This window comes from Lineus longissimus, chromosome 12, assembly GCF_910592395.1.
Source record: "Lineus longissimus chromosome 12, tnLinLong1.2, whole genome shotgun sequence".
In the NCBI taxonomy this organism is placed as follows: domain Eukaryota; kingdom Metazoa; phylum Nemertea; class Pilidiophora; order Heteronemertea; family Lineidae; genus Lineus; species Lineus longissimus.
The window spans coordinates 17,387,820-17,408,229 of NC_088319.1; the positions used below are offsets into that span (position 1 = coordinate 17,387,820).

Sequence of the window (20,410 nt, forward strand, 5' to 3'; positions counted from 1 at the left end):
GATTTTCGCTATCGTCGACGTTTCCAATATGGCTGCGCCCATGGAAAACGAATTGGCGAATAGTTCTCTCAAAAATGAGCTCAGAAGACTACGAAAGAAGCTCCGACAGATCGAAAAACTTGAAAGATTAGACAGACAACTGTCTGAGGATGAGGAGGACAAAGTATGAGATCGTTTGGATTTGTAGTTATTTTGCGTTTGTGCTTTGAACATAATTTTTCAGGATATATGGGACGCCATTTGTGACATAATGTTTTGTTCTGCCTCTGGACTGGTCCACTCTCGGCGGTTTGCAGCAAGTTTAGCTTCAGACGGAACCTATAACTTACACCTGTTTAAAATCTGACTTCTTCGGAAATTCATACTCACTTTATCTGATTTAGGTATTCAAAAAATTTGAAATCCGAAGCCATATCCAGGAGCTTCTGACGCAATGTTCGGAAGTAAGCAGTGTGGGTTCATCCATGGATCCCTGTCTGACGCCAAAAGACACGCCAAGTAAGACAGTGACACGAATGCAGGAGATACAGGAACAAGTTGAACATCAGCCTGAAGGTAAAGATTTCTCTTTCAAAATCTTCAAATTAGACTTGAACCTCCGATCTCATAGCTGTCTCCTTTGTTTGATTATGGCTTCTGGTAAAGGGCTTGCACATCCTTAATTAACAATTTCACCACATCCCAGTAATATGTTTGTGAAGGCACCATCTACTCTTGGTGTACCTGTGGTCAAAAACATTAGGCCTAAGGTGAAACATGTCTGGTGGCTGAAAAAATGCTTGGAGAGAATACCTGGCTTGTGAAAATGCAAAAATGCAGACTTCAGAACACAGTTTAGAGTTAGCAGGTTTCTTCCACTGAATTCATTGATGTCCGCAATCCCTATGCAACATTTCACGCTCTTCCACCTGATATTTTCATAGCTTATGATTATGAAGAGGAGAGGGATCGAGGCTATGGTGGTGGTGATGCTGGTGGCGATCAGAACCAGGCTAATGATGATGATGATGATGTCACAAATGAACCACCATCGAAGGAGACACTTGAGGAGAACACCAACCTACGGAAAAGACGGATACAGGAGTCAGAAAAGTAAGAAGGAGTGTTACATTTTGATTTAGATTTCATTTTTGCTGTGAGACCTGCTGATTATTCTTTCTCTTGAGTGCTGAGATATGATTGGTTAGAATTGACAACTTCCCAAGTTTAATGTTTGCGTTTGCCACCCTTGGTGCCTGTTCACGACAATACCTGGCCGATAGAATCCTTTTATCAAGATTCTTTTAATGTTTCAGACAAGCCACAGGGGAGTCTGCACCAAAATCCAGTGACCCCAGACCATCATCCAGTTCACCAGCTCATGTTGAGCTACCAAAGAAACCCAAGGCTACAGTCACAACACAAAAAGCTAAAGGTAAGCAGGACGGGTGTGATCTTGTTAGGAAGGATTTGCACGATTGTGGTGCCCCTTGATTGGTTGGCTGTGTAATCCCATCATTCTGTCAATCACAACACCTCTGCACTGACGAGTCTCTGTATTGATTTTTAGCAAATATTATGCTCTTTTTTTCAATCTTAGGAAAAGAAAAGAAACAGGAGAAGAAAGTTGTGCCACAGTTAACGAAAGAAGAACAGGATGCATTACGATTTCGTGAATCTTGGAAACATTGTCCATTCAGAGTGCGTTACCTGGAAGGTCATAACGATACAGTCCTCTCTGTTGCTGCCGACAGCCATCTCTTGGTCTCAGGAGGGTAAGATTGAGCACCTCACAAACTAGAGGTTTCTGTCCAATACTTATCGGTTCAATAGGCGACAATAAGATCACTTATCTACCAGTAAAACTAGGTATTGGTCATTTTTCGGGAGTCACTGAAAGGTGTCTACTGTCTTACAGTCCATCAAGACAATCATGGTTAGTGAGACCCGTAACTGAAGATAGTGCCATGCAGACAACCAACTGAACTCCCAGCTCATGTCTGTAGTCCTCCTTTAATCAAAGCTTCTCTTCTCTACATTCAGGCGTGATACGATGGTCAAAGTGTGGGACATGGATATCTGTGCCGAGTTGAAAAGTTTTGGCGGACACACTGGAACAGTCACTGCTGTCTTGCTGCTGTCAGAGGAAGAGACGAAGACATTTGGTAGGATGAAAGATGGGCTTTAGCAATTAGCGATAAGTAAACAGAACAATTCTGAGCATGTTTTTTTTTTAAAATTCTTGAAGAGGCCTTAAATAATGTTTGTTGACAGCTATGAAATAGATTCTGATTTAACTTTTATCATATTTTGTAATCATGTTTGTTGGCACCTTTTTCAGCCGACACATATGAGCTCGTCGATAAGGACAGAATCATCATCAGTGGCTCCCTTGACTGTAGCATCAAACTATGGTCATTGAAGACAGGTAAGCTGGTATGTGCGGCTCCATATTGAGCCTCCTTGATCTCGGGTGCCTTGGTCATTCCGTATCAACAGACTTTGGGTCACGAACTAAGAGTCAGGTGGTGCTAATCAGAAACATCTCATGACCTTAACCCATCAGCCGGCATATTCTAACCACAATCATCACGTTGTTGTGGTTCCGTTGCAGGTTACAGCAACTAAAATTGTCCATTTGCCCGAGGCTTTACTTCCATCAGTGTTGCAAGTTACACTTTTGAGCCTTTGAAACATTTCTTCCTCCTCTTTGTAGTTTGAATACAATACGTGAGTTTCTGTACTGCTGCAGGCTGAGCTAAAGTGAAATGATCCTTGTTTGTTTTCAGGGTTTCTACTTCACTCTATCTACACATACAACAGTATGACTGCCCTTGGTTATCTTGCTGCCTCCAATCTCATAGTCTCTGGATCAGGTGAGTCACTCCTGCACTCAAAACACCGCCGTTAAAACCCAACCCAACTACTTGCACCATGAAAAGATTATCAACATGACTCCCCTTCAAGATAAGCTGGTCTCTTTTTCAGATGGAGGCAAACTGGAATTATGGGATGGACTAACGGGGAATAACGTCCTTTCTAAGACAAGTCATGAAGATTGCATCAACTGTATTCAGGTAAAACCAACAGAATACTGTAAACAGTGGTAACAAAGATAAAATCAACATCGCTATTAGGTTTTGAATACACAAGTTGCTGGCCAGCCATAGCATGTTGGCATTTCCAGACCTGGCAGAGAAAGAGGTTAAAAAACATCAAAGACATACTTTACATGATCACAACTAGTTCAGAGGGTCACCAGTTGGTACAGCATAGCAACCAAGAAACCCCAGTAAATGTTTGATAAATTGCTATGAATGGAACGTTCCAGATGAATGGAGGTGGGGGAAACGTGTGAGGTTTTTTCCCAACGTAGCTTGGCAACTAACGTCATGATCATAACAGGGTTGTAATCTTTGTTTCTATTTCTTACGTGGGTTTTCTAGGCCAAAAGTTAAATTCCATGTTTGCTGCCAAAGGTTAATGGTTTTTGCCAATCTTTGCCTTTTGTAAACTAAGTTGGTTATATCATCAACAATTCCAAGTCACCACCCACTGACTTGAGGAGTGAACATTACCAACAGATTTCTGTAGCATGGGATGATGATCTCCAGCAGGGCTTCTTGTGGGCCCCCAGAGTAAAACGATTAAGATTGTTCTGTATTGTTTCAGGTCACTGCAGAGAATCTCATTTTCACTGCAAGTAAAGACTCTCTGATAAAGATACATGAATACGCTGATGGAACGTTCCATAAACGGTACGAATCAGAGGTGTTGAGGACTCGACCCGGAGTCAATCTGACGCCAACGCCCATTCGCTGCATAACCACTGCTGATGATCACATTTACTATGGAGATGAAGGTTTCAATATAAAGGTCCTGGAATGGAAAAAAGGTGAGATAAACTCAAGATTAAGTTAAGATTTTTCTGGAAGGCCTCAGAAATGCTCCCACCATGAAAAAACTGACTCACGCATTGCAAAATGATTTAAAGCCAACTGAGTCACTATCTGGGTGCAGCCGTTATGCTGGCTCATCTAACCTTTTTGGGAGAATACACTTGGCATCCACCATGTCAAATCTCTCTTGATATGGCCAAGACAGTTTCTTGTATTTAGTTTTCACTTAATTTCAAGCTGACTTGACCAACTTGATGTATGATGTTAATGCTCGGACCGTTTCAGGTTTTGTGACTAAGATCAGGAACCACGTGTGTGAGTTTGGAATAACCGACTGCCTCCAGCTGATCAACCCTTTACTCGTCGCTTCTGGCTTCGATTTAGACAACGCGTATGGCTTCCTAAGTGGTAGGTAAACCAACACTCTGTCTAACTTTTTGATTTCCAACCTGCACCATGAGAAAAATGTTTTAGAAAGAGAGAAAATGATTAAATAGACATTCAACTTTAGGTGGAAAAAACAAATTCTTCAGTTGAAAATGATAAAAGGTGCACTTTTCATCCTGCCATTGCCATTTTGCCATGAAAACAAACACCAAGGCCAATTTGTTTTCTGAATTGAACTTTCTAGGTGATAGTAATGATAGCACTAACACGTTACAAATAATGGTAAAGACATCCACAGGCTAGCCACACTTGCTTGTGACAAGCTTACAGTTTCCTGCATCATGGCGTCGTGAGAGCCAAACTAAACAATACATGGGGACATTGGATGTGTTACCCTCCACGACGGCACCATCTTGTCTTACATGTACTGTAGTCCATTCAATTTGTGAATAGTAAGATCTTGATGCCTTTGTTTCATTTCAGTTTATACCTCTACGACTCATGAATATCTGGGAACGTTAAATGATGAAGACACTTCACGCATCCTCTGTATGTCTTGCACCAAGATGCGACATGGGAATCGATTGCGTTGGGTTACCGGAGGTGATGAGCTGAAGGTCTGGGACCAGTTGTCACTGTCAGTTGCCACCAGGTGTGACAGGTTTTTATAAAGTTCTTGTTCATCATTCATTTCAAGAATAAAGTGTAAAATTGATACGTTATTCAGACAAGACTAGTATTCGCATAATTGGAAGGAAAGTGTGGGTATTATCACAGAATTGTTATGGCTCGGGCCTAGCAATATCATCTAAAAATCCAGGCAGGGTTAGCCATATCATTCTGTACAGATGTTGTACTCGATTTACTGCTGACCCCCGTTTAGGAGAACTCTCACTGGTTGTGCTTTAGTATCCTGTGTCTTCAAGGAATGGCAGCTATTTCAATGTACTTACTCTTTGCATTCTTTGTTTCAAGCTCTCAAGAAGATGTCGTTGACACTATCTATGACCCACGGTTCCTCCACACGCCTGATAACTCGGACCTAGACTCGGAAACCGATTCTGGGGAAAGTGATGGAGAGATCGCAAAGCATGGGCATCGATTATGGCGTCAGAGATCGCGGGAGTCATCAGAGCCTCCTGGTGGCTGGTTCTCATGGTGCAACATCTTGTAGTGTAACATTTGGTGCTGAGAGGTTTTTAAACGTCCTCTTGATACCTCCTACTGTAAGGTTGAAGGAGAAGTTGTGCTGACCTCTGTTCCATGTAACATCCTCAAGACTGGATAAGCCCTAGTCTAAAGCGCAAGTCCTGTTGAGATTTTGTACATGAGTGGAGAGAAATAAGACACCCTAGGCGTCTCTGTTGCTGGGACACAAGGCCTTCACCATCTCTCCCCATCTTGTCCCTGACCGCTCTTATCACTGTAGTGACAACGATAGAGTGGTGTTAATCTTTTGCCTTAAGGGCAGAAACCCTGGGCTTTATTCCTTTTTGAATGGTCTTGTCCCAAACTCTGTGAAGTATCCTTGTCATTAAATGAACAATAAGGGAGATTTGGTGATTGTATAAGTTACAGTATGTATTCTTTGGAAAGCCTATTATCAGTTTCATAACTATGCAATTGCTGTATTCAAATAAGGTGTATTCTACATGTATTAACACCCTGTTGTGACAGGTGTCACTGCCATTCTCTCTTGATTCAACGAGTAAGCACGCCTTGACATCGTCAAACCAGACTCAAGCTAAAACTATGGTATATTTCTATTCCTCAGCAATACATAAGCATGTAAATGAATCATTTTGATTTTATTGTTGTTGTTATTCATGAATATTATGAATTAAAGTCTATTGGATTATATGCCTAGCTTTGTGTTGTCTTTATTGAGAATCATCCTGAAAGAGAGGAAACAGACGGGTTTCAACACCTCAGCCTTATTGTAACACGGGTGTTAGGTCTAACTGACTTTAAACTGAAGGAGATCACACCAAGTTTATTGCAGCGTAAGCAACAAAACTTGTTTTGAACAACCAGGCTCTTGGAAGCATCCAGAGTATCGTTAACTCATGTCGAATGTTTTCATGGAGATGGTGCGATGCAAGACTGTGGAGCTGCCCGTCACAGACAGTCATAAGCATGTTTGTGAGAGAAAGACGCAAGCCGTTCCCCCTTTTGTGTTGTGCCATGCTCCACCCAAGTAATGACAAGCACAGGACACATGACTGGCCCATTTCACTTGTTTGTGACTGTCTCCTCTCTCTCTTACAATGGGGGAGACGGTGGCGGTCTCAGGACTAATTCGGTCTGGTTGTGACTGTCCCATCTCTCACTGTTCGTTAACAAGCATGACAGCAGAGGAACCAGGCCCAAATCGGTCTGCATGGTTGTGACTATTTCATCTATCTCATCGTGTTTGCAAGCAAGACGTTGGAAGTACCAGACCCACTTCAGTCTGCATGGTTGTGCCCATCACTCCCACCCTATTGACTAACAACTCCCACTGTGTCTTGACAAGCAAGAGGGTAGAGGTCCCAATACCAATTTGGTCTGGCTGTGCCCTGTCTCATCACTCCCACTGTGTTGACAAGCAAGAGGCTGGAGGAACAGACCCAGTTTAGTCTGCATGGTTGTGACCGGGGGCGCGTAGTCTCGTCGGCATGATCTGTCTCCGTCAAGCTAAGATCATAGTCCAAACCTGATCACCAAGGGCTACCACTTCGTCGACGTTTGCGTATATACTATGAGCTATTGATTAGGCGATCTATGATTAATGTCTAGACTGTATCGATCAAGTTGGCTCCGCCGCTGGGACGCCGATTGGGTTACCCGTGTGCGCTCTAGGTGAGAAGGTAACATCAACTTAACTCATTGATCTAATCCCGATTGCAGGCACCATGCAGCGTTCTATTAAAGGATGACCACGCTAAAATGCTCTACTCTCCGCCGTGGAAGTTATCTTTTAGAAACTTTGTTTGTACAATCAGCCCCTCCCGAAGTCACCCTCTCTATGCTGATTTCTCGAGGGCCGGAGACTCCCCCGGCCGGCTCGAACTAGTGCAGTATGGAGTTTGGCAACACTATTCACGGACCCCTCCCCCTCTGCGTCCCTTGAAAAACACGCACAAGAGGCATGCGGCGCCTCCATCCTAGTGTCGACGGTCCGCGGCCTCCCAGCCCATGGCCACGGTCTTCCATTTTCGGTTCTCCGTCACTGATCTGAACGGCTTCTGCTCAAGAAGACCAAAATCAATGCGTGATCAGTTGCCGTCTGCTAATGCCATCTATCGCCTGCCTTAGTATTAGCGACCTATTTATTTTTTTATTTTTGCCAATAAATCAGTTCAGACAGTACTACCAAGGACACGACTAATTTATTGATAGCCCGGCGGCGCAGACGACTATCCAGTGGCGCTTCGTACGGGAATTCGTGGAACCTTTCTGGTCAACGCCTGCATTGGCGATGGATCGATCACAGCCTAAAGAAAGAAATAAAGCTAACCGATCTTTTGGTTTGATTAGCTGCGCGTCTTGCTCGATGTGGAGTCTGACTCTGCATTTGAAACATACATTTTGTACATATGATCAGAACCTAAGACTCCTCCGATTTTTTAAACGGCCGTTGATACGAACAAAGAGAAAAAGCTCAGAGTAACCGACTTCTCTATCTAAGGCAAAAGCGATTGATGTGCCCGTCTCAGTAAATCATTTTTTGTATGTAGCCAACGTGACGGCTGTTGATACCAAAGATGGATAGCAAACCCGTCTCCTACAAGCCAGTGCTGACCCCTATCAAGAAACCTTGGCCATATTAATGATTGACCCAGAATTGAATTGGATGCATCAAGCAAATTGTAGATACATGTAGATAAACCCTGGTAGGTGGTGTCCTCTAACGACTGTCACATCACTACAGAGCCTCGCTACTGACCCCACGTCAGATGGTACGTAGATCTCGTCGTCTTGGCAACGGAGTTTTTTCTCTCCATTTTTTTATTATCGACGAATTAGCATAGCTGGCAGACGGCATGGCCATCAATTCTGCATCCATAGAGAATGTTATTATTTGCCTCGTTGGTCTAAAATGCTGTATTGCCGCATAATGACTCTGGGCCGCCGTTGGCAACTTCTCAAGGACAACACAAAATATCAGTTGATTAGCAGTTGGCATTTATCTCGGCTGATTGTGAGTGAGCCCAAGGATTGAAAGTGGAAATAAAGCATCACTTGGCAAAGCTTCTCGGTAGACCATCCCGAGGAAATCGGGGGTGTTCGCCTGTCCGGCCCAGCACACAGGCAGGGCCGGAGAAGCGAACGTTAACCCCTGATTTCCTCGGGATGCGGTAAACCGAGCAAGCTCAAGTATCTTCATCTTTGAGCCAGCGACACTTCAGTAGGGATCAAGCAGCGGTTAACAGGAATGACCGATGGCCGTGCGGGCGACAAAAACAAATGTTTTTCGAAAACATTTGTTTTTGAAACAGTTATCGAATATTAAACATGCAATATATTTTTCACCTAGTCAAAATGTTTTTCGTCAAAACGTCGCCCGTTTCCGGGTGACTGCAACGAAACGTAAAACATTTTTTGCGTCATCATCGTCATTAGCCAATCACGATGACGTTCAGCGTCATGTGATACCAACCAAGCGGGGGTGTGACGTATGGCGCAACCATGGTTACCCCCTTTTGACGTGATCTGTGACGTGACCGTGTCATTTTGTCTCCCATGTGCGAGTGATTGAAACAAACACGACAAAGATGCAAAACATTTCGAAAACAACTGAAAACAAATGTTTTCAGTTTCGCTGTCATTTTGTTGCCCGTGTGCGCTCAGCTTTACCGACCGCCTGGTTGTGACGTTTTCCTCATAACTCTGTGATAGGAAGTCTTGATTATGAAAAAAAAAGTTCCTGCCAGAGTGGGGCAAGTGGGCGGCTTATGAAAGTTCAACCCTCCAGATAGGAAATGTTGCAGAAAGCGATCCTTTTCCGGTTTCCTGATAGTCCGTCTAGCAAGGTCCCCCCAGGACACTGTCAAGGGGTCACCTCATAAGCGGGGTGTGGGTCCTTTTTCTGCGAATCGCGAGGACTCGGCACCTCTCTGAGCGCTATACCTCCCTGGCTACGTCTCTGTCATAGAATCTCCTAGAACGACCCACGCACATAGTTGAGAGATAGCCAATACCTCGTGTCGGTCTAAGATAGTAGTGTTATACTCCATTAAGACCGTAACGCCTCTCCCTACACTCCGGACCTGGCGGATCGGCCTTGTCCCCGGTACGACAGGATGCCGAAGTCGTCGCCTGTGCCAAACAGCCTATAGTTTCGTGGTCAGAATTCATGGCGATTTCACACGGCCTCCAACCTGGAACTCCACTGGCGGCCGTGTGATAAAGGTGCTTGGACATGTTGGACACTGCAAGTAATTAACATGACCATTTAAAGGACATACACAGTATTGTGCATAAAAACTGACAACTATAGGCTACACCGTGTCTGTGCATAAAGATGGACAACTAGGGTTTTTTTTAACTTTAGAGATGATTGAAATTGCTTTACACGTACATGTATTAAGAGTCTTCTAATATCAAAATTTACCTTTCGAGTGGGATATATTCTTTCTGGTCCGTATTTGGTCTGCTGGAGAGTGGCCGTGGCCCTTTTATCATGAATCACAGTGTCAGTGTTCTCAGTTTTATTTTAGGCGACCATTAAAGGTCAGTGTCCCATCAACCCAAAAGATATGATAAAAAGCAATAATATCAACATCAAACGGCTCAGTCTCCGCCAGCGCAATGCACCGCAGCACTGCCGTACAATGCACCCATGACCTTCAACACAGAAAATATCGTGAGTCGTAAAAAATGACTGTCTGTAACCATGGTTACGGCAGAGTATGACGGAGATATTGAATGTATATTCATTTCGTGCCCCAAGAGCCAACCAACTCCCACGGTTTTTTTCGGCAACGACTGTGCATGTATACATCAGACTCGGCTGGAAGGAAGGAAACCATATGCCTAGTCACAACCGAGATTAAATCACTTGATGTTGATTTTGACTTCGAATATGAATGCCAGTTTATCTTGACTTCCTTTGGTTCTGTCCTTTACGGGATGGGGTCAACCCAACAAGTCCGGCGCCGGGTTGTGTAGCAGTTCCTCTTCTGTTTGATATGTCTTATGGAGGGTACATTTCCCCATGCATCTTACCCTTTAATGCGTGGTAAATGACAACACTATTGAATTGTTTCTCAAGATTGGTAAGACGTCCAGCCTTAGGCAAAAACCTCTATAAGTTCTAATCTGAAAGGAACACACTGGATCAGACGATCAGAATCAGAACACACTGGATCAGAACACACTGGATCAGACGATCAACACATCCGTGAGGACATAAGGTTTAAACTATAAAACAATGGAAAACGTAGGCTTAGAAAACATATATCGTCTTAAATGTGTTACCTACGCGCCAGCAACAATTCAATTTCATCATCATGTGTATAAGCCTTGATTATGCTGACCCAACCATTCGTATCGGGGTGAGGTCCGACAGGAATATGTCAGTGAGGAAGCAGTGACCTGTTGGATTTGAGTAAGTCGAACGAAGTCGCTGATGGTGTATTTACGAGTATTCTGGTCAAGTCGAGTTGTGCACCTCAGTCGCCTTGAAATCACCAACTGGAACCCACGACCTTCTGCCTGTAATAATCTTCAATCGACCTGTGTTTGGTCTATTAACATTAAACATTTCGTTCAAGTATTGTTCTAAGCTGCAAATGTAAGCATACTCCGAAGACATTTGCAAAAACCAGCCATTGATGAACCATGTATGTAATACAATAACCGTACCATACTGTCGCGTTCAATGTACTTTAGCGAAGCGGCAAAGTCAAGACAAGTAAAGATCCCGGAGTGCAAACTATCTTGTATCAGCAACGTTGACATTTAAAGCGAAGACCCATACATTCATTAACTGCATATTTCACTAACCCACGTTAAAAAAACAAGACGGTAAAAGGTTTTTAAGTGCTGCTAGAATTCGAAATTGATTTTAGGAAAAAAACGCCGCAAAGAACATATCGACTCTTAAAAGAAACTCGGCCTCTCACACGCGCGGCTCAGTCGGAGTCGTGTGATTTTTCATCCGAAATTGCATTAAATTGTCTTTTTACGCCGATCGTCTAGCATGTCTGGTATACACGGGTTTTTTCTCTCTTATACCGTTAGTACTGATACAGATAGCAGACAGCGAGACGGGAAGAACGCAAAGGTTGAAATTCGAACAATATTTTTAATGAGGGTTCAAATACCTTAGAGAGAGATTGGCTCGCATTCACTTGGACTTTGCGTCAGAGGCGGTGAAAGTTCAATATCATTTCGTTGAACACTTGTTCGCGCCAGAAACATAAACAATAGCTCACATGATAAATTTCATTTCACTTTTTGAAGGAATTATAAACCCGGGTGTAATAAATAACACTGCGGAAAATCATTTCACTTGCATGTTGTATTTGCTGAACGGTTACCAAAGAAAAAACAGCTGTTGCAAGTTTGAACAAATAGGAAACCTAGTTTGCTCTTTCTCACGCTTTATAGAACAAAATATACCGTTTTCATTTATGGACAATATCAGCAACATTCGGTATCCATCCCAAATATGCCTAAGGTTTGCGCTACTTCAAAAAAGGCGGATCTGCATGTGGGGCCTATAATAACATGAGAGAAGATCCCTAATCTAATCCATTGTCTCTTGTTGATCATACCTCTGTCAAACCATTCAGACCAAATAACCTGAAACATAACCGTTTTTTCTTTTCCCCCTTTCCCGCTCACACATAAGCGACGTGGCTCATAACCTTAAGCTCCCTTTCAGCTTTGGGTGTGTATGTAAACAACGATGGTTGGATCACCCAACGCCGGCATCATCTGGTATAAAGCCTACCTTGAATGCGTGATCTTTAGTAAAAGCAAAGATGTATACATGATACAGAGGGGACACCCCAGGTCAATGGGGGACAATGCCACAGCCTGCTTCGTGGCTGGGACTGCATAATTCCCCTGTCGATATTTGAATAATAGCATCACAACACAATGGAATACCCCCGAGTTTGACTGCCGCCTAACGCCCTATTGCAGCCAGCGTAATATTAACATGATCATCCTGCAGGAACAGCAAACAGAAGGTGTACGCACCTCTCAGCCTCCTCCGGCTCACATCCAACATCAATATAATGCTACCTTCTATTGTTATCTTGTATGTTTTGCATTATTGTAAATTTTTATCCAATGCGGTGCGTGGAAACTTTATGCGTCAGAATTGTGTCAAATGAAATGACATCCCAGGGTCGAGGTGTTCTGAGTCACGAGACCCTTTTCCACTACTAAAAATCTGCGGGGCTCGACCCGGGTCGGGTAAAAGACGTGTAACGGAAATGGGTCGAACGGGCTCGGCACTGTGCCATTTTCATTTTTCTGCTGCATTACGATGAGTTTTCGTGAGATTGTCAGAAAATATCAACGGCATCGTAACGACCAAACGCAGCATGATAATTTGAATTATACTCTGCCACAAAATAGCCAACATGGCGCAGCGGTATTCATCAATAATATATTCAGCCTTGGCGAACATCGATTTTTTTGTGTCTATTCAAATGCCTGCTCTCGACATTATGCAGAAGTCTCGCTAAGAGTTTAAACTATACATGTAGGTATAGATAAAGATGTTTAAACAAGGAAATTTGATAGTTTTAATCATATCGAAAGTACAGGCAAGTCGTTATTCTGCGATATAAGATAAAACTCATATATAAAAGGAGATTAAAACTCCTTCAACACACCAACACAGGTCACTGAACCTTGCTGTCTTTTGTATCCGTATCCAACCAAACAATGCCACTATAATAAATAAACGTGATTGTCGTGTAAAAAACGGCTGGACCCAAGTCCTCCTTGTCTTATCAACTCTAATGGGATTTGCGTTCCCAAACAATCGAAGGTTACTCCCAGCAATCGGTGATATTATCATGACATGAATGACAGAACTCCCTGTTTTTATGCCGATGGGATTAACGTCAAAAACAATCCCTGGAGATAAAAAATACGAAAATGCGAAAATTAGCTCTGCACGCAACTCGCCCCACCCACTGGACGCCACATGGCGCACGCGGCAAGACCTTACCTTCCGCCAGTGCTCGGAGGATCGCGACACAGACACTGGACACCTACCATTGTTGGCTCGTCTTCACTTTTGTTTCGCAGCTGTTCGTGGCCCACGTCCTCTCAAGGCCAGCGCAGGTTATATCGGCGCAAGATTAGGTCACTGAGGAGAAGCTTTTGTCTCCGTTTTTTACGGGACGGCGTTCCAGAGATATTCATGGAAACCAATCAGAAATCGTCCTTTGTGCTGAGTGCATTTCATGACCGTCCTCCAGAAAAAAATAACGCGATTATTAACGGAATAATGGTGTTTATTGGGAGAGCTACCTAATCATTTTTTACGACAAAGAGGTGAATTATGCTGTTAAATTTTGTCAAGGACAAGGGCTATTTTTAGAGGAGCAGCGCTTAACTCAGATGAACTTTCGTTTGGAGAAATTGAGGTTTTTTCGGCATGATTTATCTTGGTTTTTGGCAATGTGAAGGGCGTGGTGGTGCGTCCCGCCATCTGTTTTAGTCGTCGGTCCTTGGTAGTGGTGATATCAGGCCGTAATCATTGAGGGCTCTTAAGCTTTAAGGGTAGGGGAGGAATATGAAATACTATGTTGTGTTTCAAGTAGCTTTCAGGGCAGGGATTGTCTGGGGTGTTCCCGATGTGGTCTTGACCGTATTTTCAAGCACTGTTTGTTGTTTTAGGCTGAGCGGCAGATTTTAATTTCTTTGGTAGTGTTGCTGTTCTTCGCCAGCCTTCAAAAGGAAAACACACAAATTCTTCTGTATATGCTTTATATCCATTTAGCCACCCGATCGTCCTAACAGTGACGCGCACCTCCCGGCTCCTCAGACACGGATTGAATATTTTGACTGGCAATAACTGATAAACGTCAGTGTTGGTTAGTTCACGGTTTATAAGAGTCTTGACCGTCACTACGCCGAGGGCTGATCGTCTTCCGTATATTCAATTCAAATATACAAGTGTCAGTTGATTGGGTATAGGATGCGGCGCCGTCAACGGGGCAAAGAAGGTCATTCCTTTTGATTTTCAGCTCCAATGGTAAGCGAAATGTCCAGTTATCGTAACTAGTTTTCTTCAAAAAGTTATTGGGAAGAAGACATTATTTCATTAAAAGTACTAGGTTTTACCCGACCTAGAACGTTCAGAATATTATCTTATTGTAGGACACAATTCGCCACACAATGCGCCGACCCAGACAGCTAGAAATATAAAAATGACGACAATTTCACTTACGAAAGAAACTTTAAACACAGTAACTGGAACATGCTACTTTTTGTCAGTCGAAAGACGTTTTGAAAATAAAATGAACCAAGTCATTATTTACTTCTTTGGTGCCTGCCATGTCATTCATCGCAGGTTCATCTTTTTTAAAGAACACATCCTCGATTTTGCACAACATTCGTTAGACAGACGTTCTTTTCAATACAGTTTGGTGTCCAATTATAGTTCGTTTGCAAAACAAGCAAAATGTAAAAGCAATTCAATTTGATTAAAGTAATCGTATCACAGTATTCTTGTTGTTATTACACAGGCACAACAAAATCCTCCAGTGCACTCGTGATAGTGTATAAATCATCGTGTTTCCTCAGACAGCGCAGGCCGTGCCCATGGCCGTATCATGCCGGTGTGCAAGGGATAGTAGTCCAAGGGCTGATAGTCCGTGTAACAACAGCCCGCATTGCTAAATGTTTTGGTTAGGGTTAGCAGTACAATAGATCATGCTGCTTAATTGGTCAAATACAATGCTACCGGACTATGACTCCAGGGGGACTATATCCGCTGTCACACCGGCAGGCTTTCGTGGAGAAGTTCGGGCTCCACTGTCACAGCCCGCTGACAAAATGAAGAACACTTGCATGGATAACACCACTCCAAACTTTTATTTAACAAACGCTGCACTTGTAAATTTATCAACAATATTGTTGTACTCGAAGTGCAAAAAAATCGCAGGCGTCTCATCATGTACTTTAGTATAACCCGTGAAACCGACGCTTCTTCTCAGCTTACGGGTGTTTTGTTATGGCGGTTTTTTACATTGGTAAAAGTGAGAGAGAACACCCCAGCTGCAAGTTTTTTTGTCGACCAAGACATGAGTTTTCGATGTTTAAGTAGGCTTACATTGTATCTTGTGTCTTTGGCGAATTTACAGTCAGGCCTCCATGTTTTCCTGAATAAGTTCTTTGCTTGAAGAGCTAAGGCCGAATCGGCTTGGACAGTTAAAGGACAAAATGCATGAGAAACTGCGCCCTCTTTAAAATACCACTGGAGCACCCTGTATACAGAAAATGAACAGTTCATTCATACACCTGTACGCAAAACCCATACTGATTAAGGCTATGATAGGTTTTTGATGACCGATTTAAACTGGTCTGGACAACATGTTGCTCTAATGGGATTTTAAAGGAAGCACGTTTGCTCAGCAAAACATTCGGTTTATGCTTAATTGGTCTCAAGGCAGCAGTGGTGAAACATCTTCAACTTGCTCATTAAAGAAGATTTAGGAATGACCTAGGCGCCATAACATTCATAAACATCATAATTATTCGCATTGCGCACGCGCCATCTGGGTTCATATGTACTTTATAGTTGCGTATATATCGGTCGTATAAGCAGGGCATTATCTGAGACAGCTTTCAAGTAGAGATGGCGGTGAGGTCCCATGATGACCTTATGTCAACGAGACTCCATAAGCAGTCCACAGTCATCCGAAACATAGTCTCCTATTGGGAGGATCGAATGGAGATACACTTAGCATGTTCAGAGGGCCTCAGTGGCGCGCTCAAGCGTGAAGTTACTCGTAACAGACACAAAACCGTAACATTAACTTTTTTAAAGTTTTTTTCTTTTTCTTTTTGTTGTTGTTGTTTTTAATAGTTTTTTTTAATAATGTTGACGTACGGTTTTGACATCTATCGTTTCTATAGAAGCACTTTTTGTTATAGTTCTTATCATCATGATGTACGTTTATATGACTATAGAAGTACGTGAATGTCATAATAATCAAGAAGGTCATTGCTGCATCTCCCTTTAACAACCCCGTCCCAAAATGATCGGCAAACACCACTACCGCAACACGCATCTGATGCATAACAGAGTAACCTTGGGACGAATTAATAGCATCCCGAATGATTCCAATTGATTATAATATCACTCTGAGATCTCGTTATCTGGTCGTAATCTCGCGGGCGTGGGCAGATTGGTCCAGACGTTATCATGCGGAGTCTGGAAGGAAATGGAATAAAGTGCGTTAGGCGATAAACATAGCGATAATGAGAGGTATAAAATGATAACCAATGTCTGTATTTGTCAATTCCAAGGGCATTGGTCATGTTGGTGTCAGCTGTACTTTTGGGCGCGGCGTTGTTATCAGTGACTTGTCCAAATTCTTGAAAATTGCGCCTTTCGCCTGCATTCAAGCCTTATCTAAGCCCAGCTCGACTGGAAAGATAATTATGAAGCGTTTTTAGATTAGTCTTGTCCCGATTCTTTAAAAATGCAACTTTCGCCTGTATCTTGTCCATTGTAGGCCCTATTTAGCCCTAACGCGACTGGAAAGTTCAACATGAACCGTATCTACAGAGAAAGAAGAAATAGATATACTAACATACACGATACATAATACAATTTTTTTCCAGTAACCGATATATATGTTCCTTGTCAGGAATAACTAATAAGAAGTAAGCTCCCAGACTGAGGCATGGTTCCGGCTGTAACTGGTGTCTGTCTGTCGCTCCCAGCGCTGTCTGGCTTTGTTACAATTCTGCTCTATTTCAAGATTTATATATTGAAATAAGTAGCGGCAGAAAAACATTTAATAATAGCTCCTAAAGTGCTCTGAGGGCTTAGGGGAAGGTAGAGAAGTTGGAACCAATGATTTGAAGTCGAAATACAGTTGTAGATTGTTTTATATTTGTTTAGTTCTCCAGTTGCAACACATTACAGTGGGTTGAAAAACAGTTCTTATCACACAAATTCAGTTAGGAAGTCATGAGAACTGGATAGCCTACATCCAATGGCACAATCATAAAACCAGTTTCCCGTATATGATATACGTTTTCTCCTTTACCAAGCTAGTGAAATTTGCCAGTTTCGGCTCCTTGATTTTCGCCATGCTAAAACAACGCCTGCTTTACCCCACCAGGGTTAGGTTTTTGTCCAACATCAATAGAAAAAGTGTCCGTCCATAACTCGATTGCCAACTCTTGGTAAACGAGAAGTTGGTTGCATGCGCCGTGGCTAAAACAACAGACAACTATATCGCATTGATGCCCTGGGTGCAATCGATCCTCGACCAGTATGATGCCTGGGCCACGGGTCTGGGTAGCGTCTAGCCACGTCCATCGGCGGCTTAGTGTCGTCTGCGACCTCAGCCTCTTCAATCCGGGTCTTTCGTTCCCGGGATATAGTGCAGCTCAATGAACGATGGGAACGAGGTCAGTATCGCCTGCTACACGGAGAAGAAGTCTGGGCAAATGGAATGTTGGCCAATTATTGGTATTCCGCCATCAAGGATGCTTGACTAATTCCCCTCTAAAGCATTATAACATGACCGAACATCACATGCAGGGAACCGCGTCCACATTGTATAGTAAAGGGTTCGGGACGAGGTAGATATCACAGTAAACCGGATGTCTCGTTTCTAAGGATTACATCGGCAAAGATGCGGTTCAGCGCTACTGACTTGAAAATACGACCGGAAGTATTCGCTGTTGTTAATTGATCGTATAATACCCTCTCACGGATGCCTTGATGTGTAAACGCGCAAGGATCAATTAAAAATGGCCGAGAATCGAAAAAATCAAATTCGAAACTGTTTGGACTCGCATCGTTTCTCAGCGACCCTGCGGTCGATACTATGGCTTCCGTCTAGCTCTTTCGGTCGATCTTTACGATTGTTTATATAAGTGTCTCGGAGTGACGAGCTGATCTGCCTCGATGGTCAAATGAACTGTCACAAGAACGTCTAAGGCAACGGGCTGTTCATTAGTTTCTCTGAAGGGTATTAGGAGGTCAGGGCACCAATGATTATATAGCTGTCTTCAGAGAACAGAAAGAAGCTCAATGTCTCTCGAAAGTGGAAAGAAACTTACTCCAATCGGAAAATGGAAAGAAATAATGCATTGATTGGCCTTTTAGGAAATTTATGAGTGGTCGCGTTACCGGGGTTCCACTGTACACGTAAAAAGTTCTTCTATCATCGATAACTTCACAGAAGTTTTTAAACTGTCTAAAAGTTAAAACTCCTACCGACCTATCTTCATATTCAATGTTCATGACTTATGCGCACTCCACGACCGTTAAGAGCTAAATGGAGCTAGCCGCTTAATATCTAAGATAGCACTCGATGACAATCACTTTGTTTGGAATCTATCTGATTGCTTCCTTATAGTACTTTCAAGGTACATTGGTCATAACAAAGAGAGATGAAGTACTTACCGAGCTACTGCTGAACCCACCATGGGTAGACAGCGCCAGAATCTACGTTCTGCACCTTCCAACGGAAGTTATCGCTGTAAAAAAAACCAAGCGCACTGAATGCCTGCTATTCAAATTACCCAATATTGTACCAGCCAAATAATGTTACTACAATATTATGAAATCCCTGTGATCTATTTGCATATTTTTCCGATACCTACCACGCAGTTTGAATAACCGAAACCTAACATCACACTCTTTGTAGTCGGTTGCAATAAACCGATAAAACGCTTTGGAAATACGACCGAATTTGGCATCGCCTTATCTATCGTTGATGTTCTTTATATAAAACATAACTCCACCCCCCTGAACCGATCAATAAATTATTTTATGAAATTGAAAACATCGATACCCTGAAGAAATGTCTTCGACCTGTAAAACAACAATGGAACTATGCAGACACTTTTTGTTGAGTTTTAAAAAACATCAATGAACGTCATTGTCAGCCATCTTTAAATGGCACTCTCTATACAATGGAGGTTAAAAAAACTCTACTATAGCGTTGTTTTGCATGTATAATTAATATGATGCTGACGTCATTCGAGACAGATTTGTAGGCAAATCGATGGAAAATCGAGGCTCCAAGGTCCAACTGTATGATCATTCATGTTCGTTCTTTTCGTTAGCTTGTTATGTTGTTATTCCAGACAGCCAACGCAGAGTGCTTTTTTTTACATATTATCGAATTTTGATCGCTTTTAGCTCGTAGAGATATTCGGTTGACATAGTAGTTTCTGCGTTAGCCCTGGGGAAGTTTCTACTTCAAAACAGAGTTGTTAGTGCTTGTTCAATTCTGTGACGCAATTTGTGGCATTCACCACAAAGCTCAACTGTATTGTTAGAGGGCTGTCATTTGTTTCCAAGTTATCGATTTCTCATCGGTTGATCCAGAACAAAACAAATGAAAACGAAACATACTATGAACGACCTCTACGTAACCTTGATGGCACAACGGAAGCAGACCCACGCAACAACCGGAAGTTCGGCATATCTGGGGCTCGAAGGCCTACGTAACAAAGATGGATCGATTTTATTGGGAAAGATGTTGTTGGCGGTTTATACACTACTTATCAATATAGAAAATATATACCTGTTGATAAGTTCCATCTATCATATAACATGCAGACATACTGTACCTCCCCAGAGGAGGAAACGGAAGTTCGTCACGTCCACCAGTCTCAGTTATGCTCATACGTGTAATCAGCTGAACTTTCTATACATCTTAACGCTTGCAGCTAGAATAAGACAAAACCTATCCAGACCAAGTCACCCCATACACTTGCTCCGCCCATTGACAACCTTATATCGTCAGGCTTTTTGGACCACAACTTGATTTGGAAGGTAGGAAGGACAAGTGACCTCAACACGGCATTTCCAGTCGACATATAAGAACTGCCTTGTCTGTTTTGCGCATTGAAACCTTTTTTTCTGGCAGTGTAGAGAGATCGATAATATTCAGCCTTAGTTTCAGCACCTTGAGGTAAATTCTATATCCCCT

General features: G+C 42.7%; 1 protein-coding gene and 1 long non-coding RNA gene across 3 annotated transcripts; one reads left to right on the forward strand and one right to left on the reverse strand.

The window, feature by feature from the left end:
• The first annotated feature begins 29 nt into the window (after positions 1-29).
• On the forward strand, positions 30-6,123 carry LOC135496736 (F-box/WD repeat-containing protein 11-like). Of its 2 annotated transcripts, none has more exons than XM_064786211.1 (13): positions 30-163; positions 384-555; positions 924-1,092; positions 1,296-1,414; positions 1,580-1,754; positions 2,023-2,144; positions 2,321-2,407; positions 2,769-2,855; positions 2,968-3,056; positions 3,652-3,874; positions 4,164-4,286; positions 4,749-4,917; positions 5,241-6,123. In XM_064786211.1, the coding sequence occupies exons 1-13, from the start codon at positions 41-43 to the stop codon at positions 5,437-5,439; spliced, it is 1,857 nt and encodes a 618-aa protein (XP_064642281.1). In that variant the 5' UTR covers positions 30-40; the 3' UTR covers positions 5,440-6,123. The 2 variants fall into 2 exon arrangements, with proteins under 2 accessions (XP_064642281.1, XP_064642282.1); XM_064786212.1 differs by having other exon boundaries at positions 939-1,092.
• A 9,173-nt stretch (positions 6,124-15,296) lies between these two features.
• LOC135497030 (uncharacterized) lies at positions 15,297-20,408 on the reverse strand. Its single transcript, XR_010448753.1, has 3 exons — positions 20,003-20,408; positions 18,874-18,947; positions 15,297-16,659 (listed from the first exon to the last, which is right to left on the reverse strand). It is a non-coding gene; the product is annotated as an uncharacterized LOC135497030 (long non-coding RNA).
• Between the last annotated feature and the right edge of the window lie 2 nt (positions 20,409-20,410).

Coding starts and splice junctions, on each gene's coding strand:
- LOC135496736 (XM_064786211.1), top strand. CDS start 41: ATGGAAAACGAATTGGCGAATAGTTCTCTCAAAAATGAGCTCAGAAGA. Junction 1,093..1,295: donor CGGATACAGGAGTCAGAAAA/GTAAGAAGGAGT, acceptor TTAATGTTTCAG/ACAAGCCACAGGGGAGTCTG. Junction 2,145..2,320: donor GGAAGAGACGAAGACATTTG/GTAGGATGAAAG, acceptor CACCTTTTTCAG/CCGACACATATGAGCTCGTC.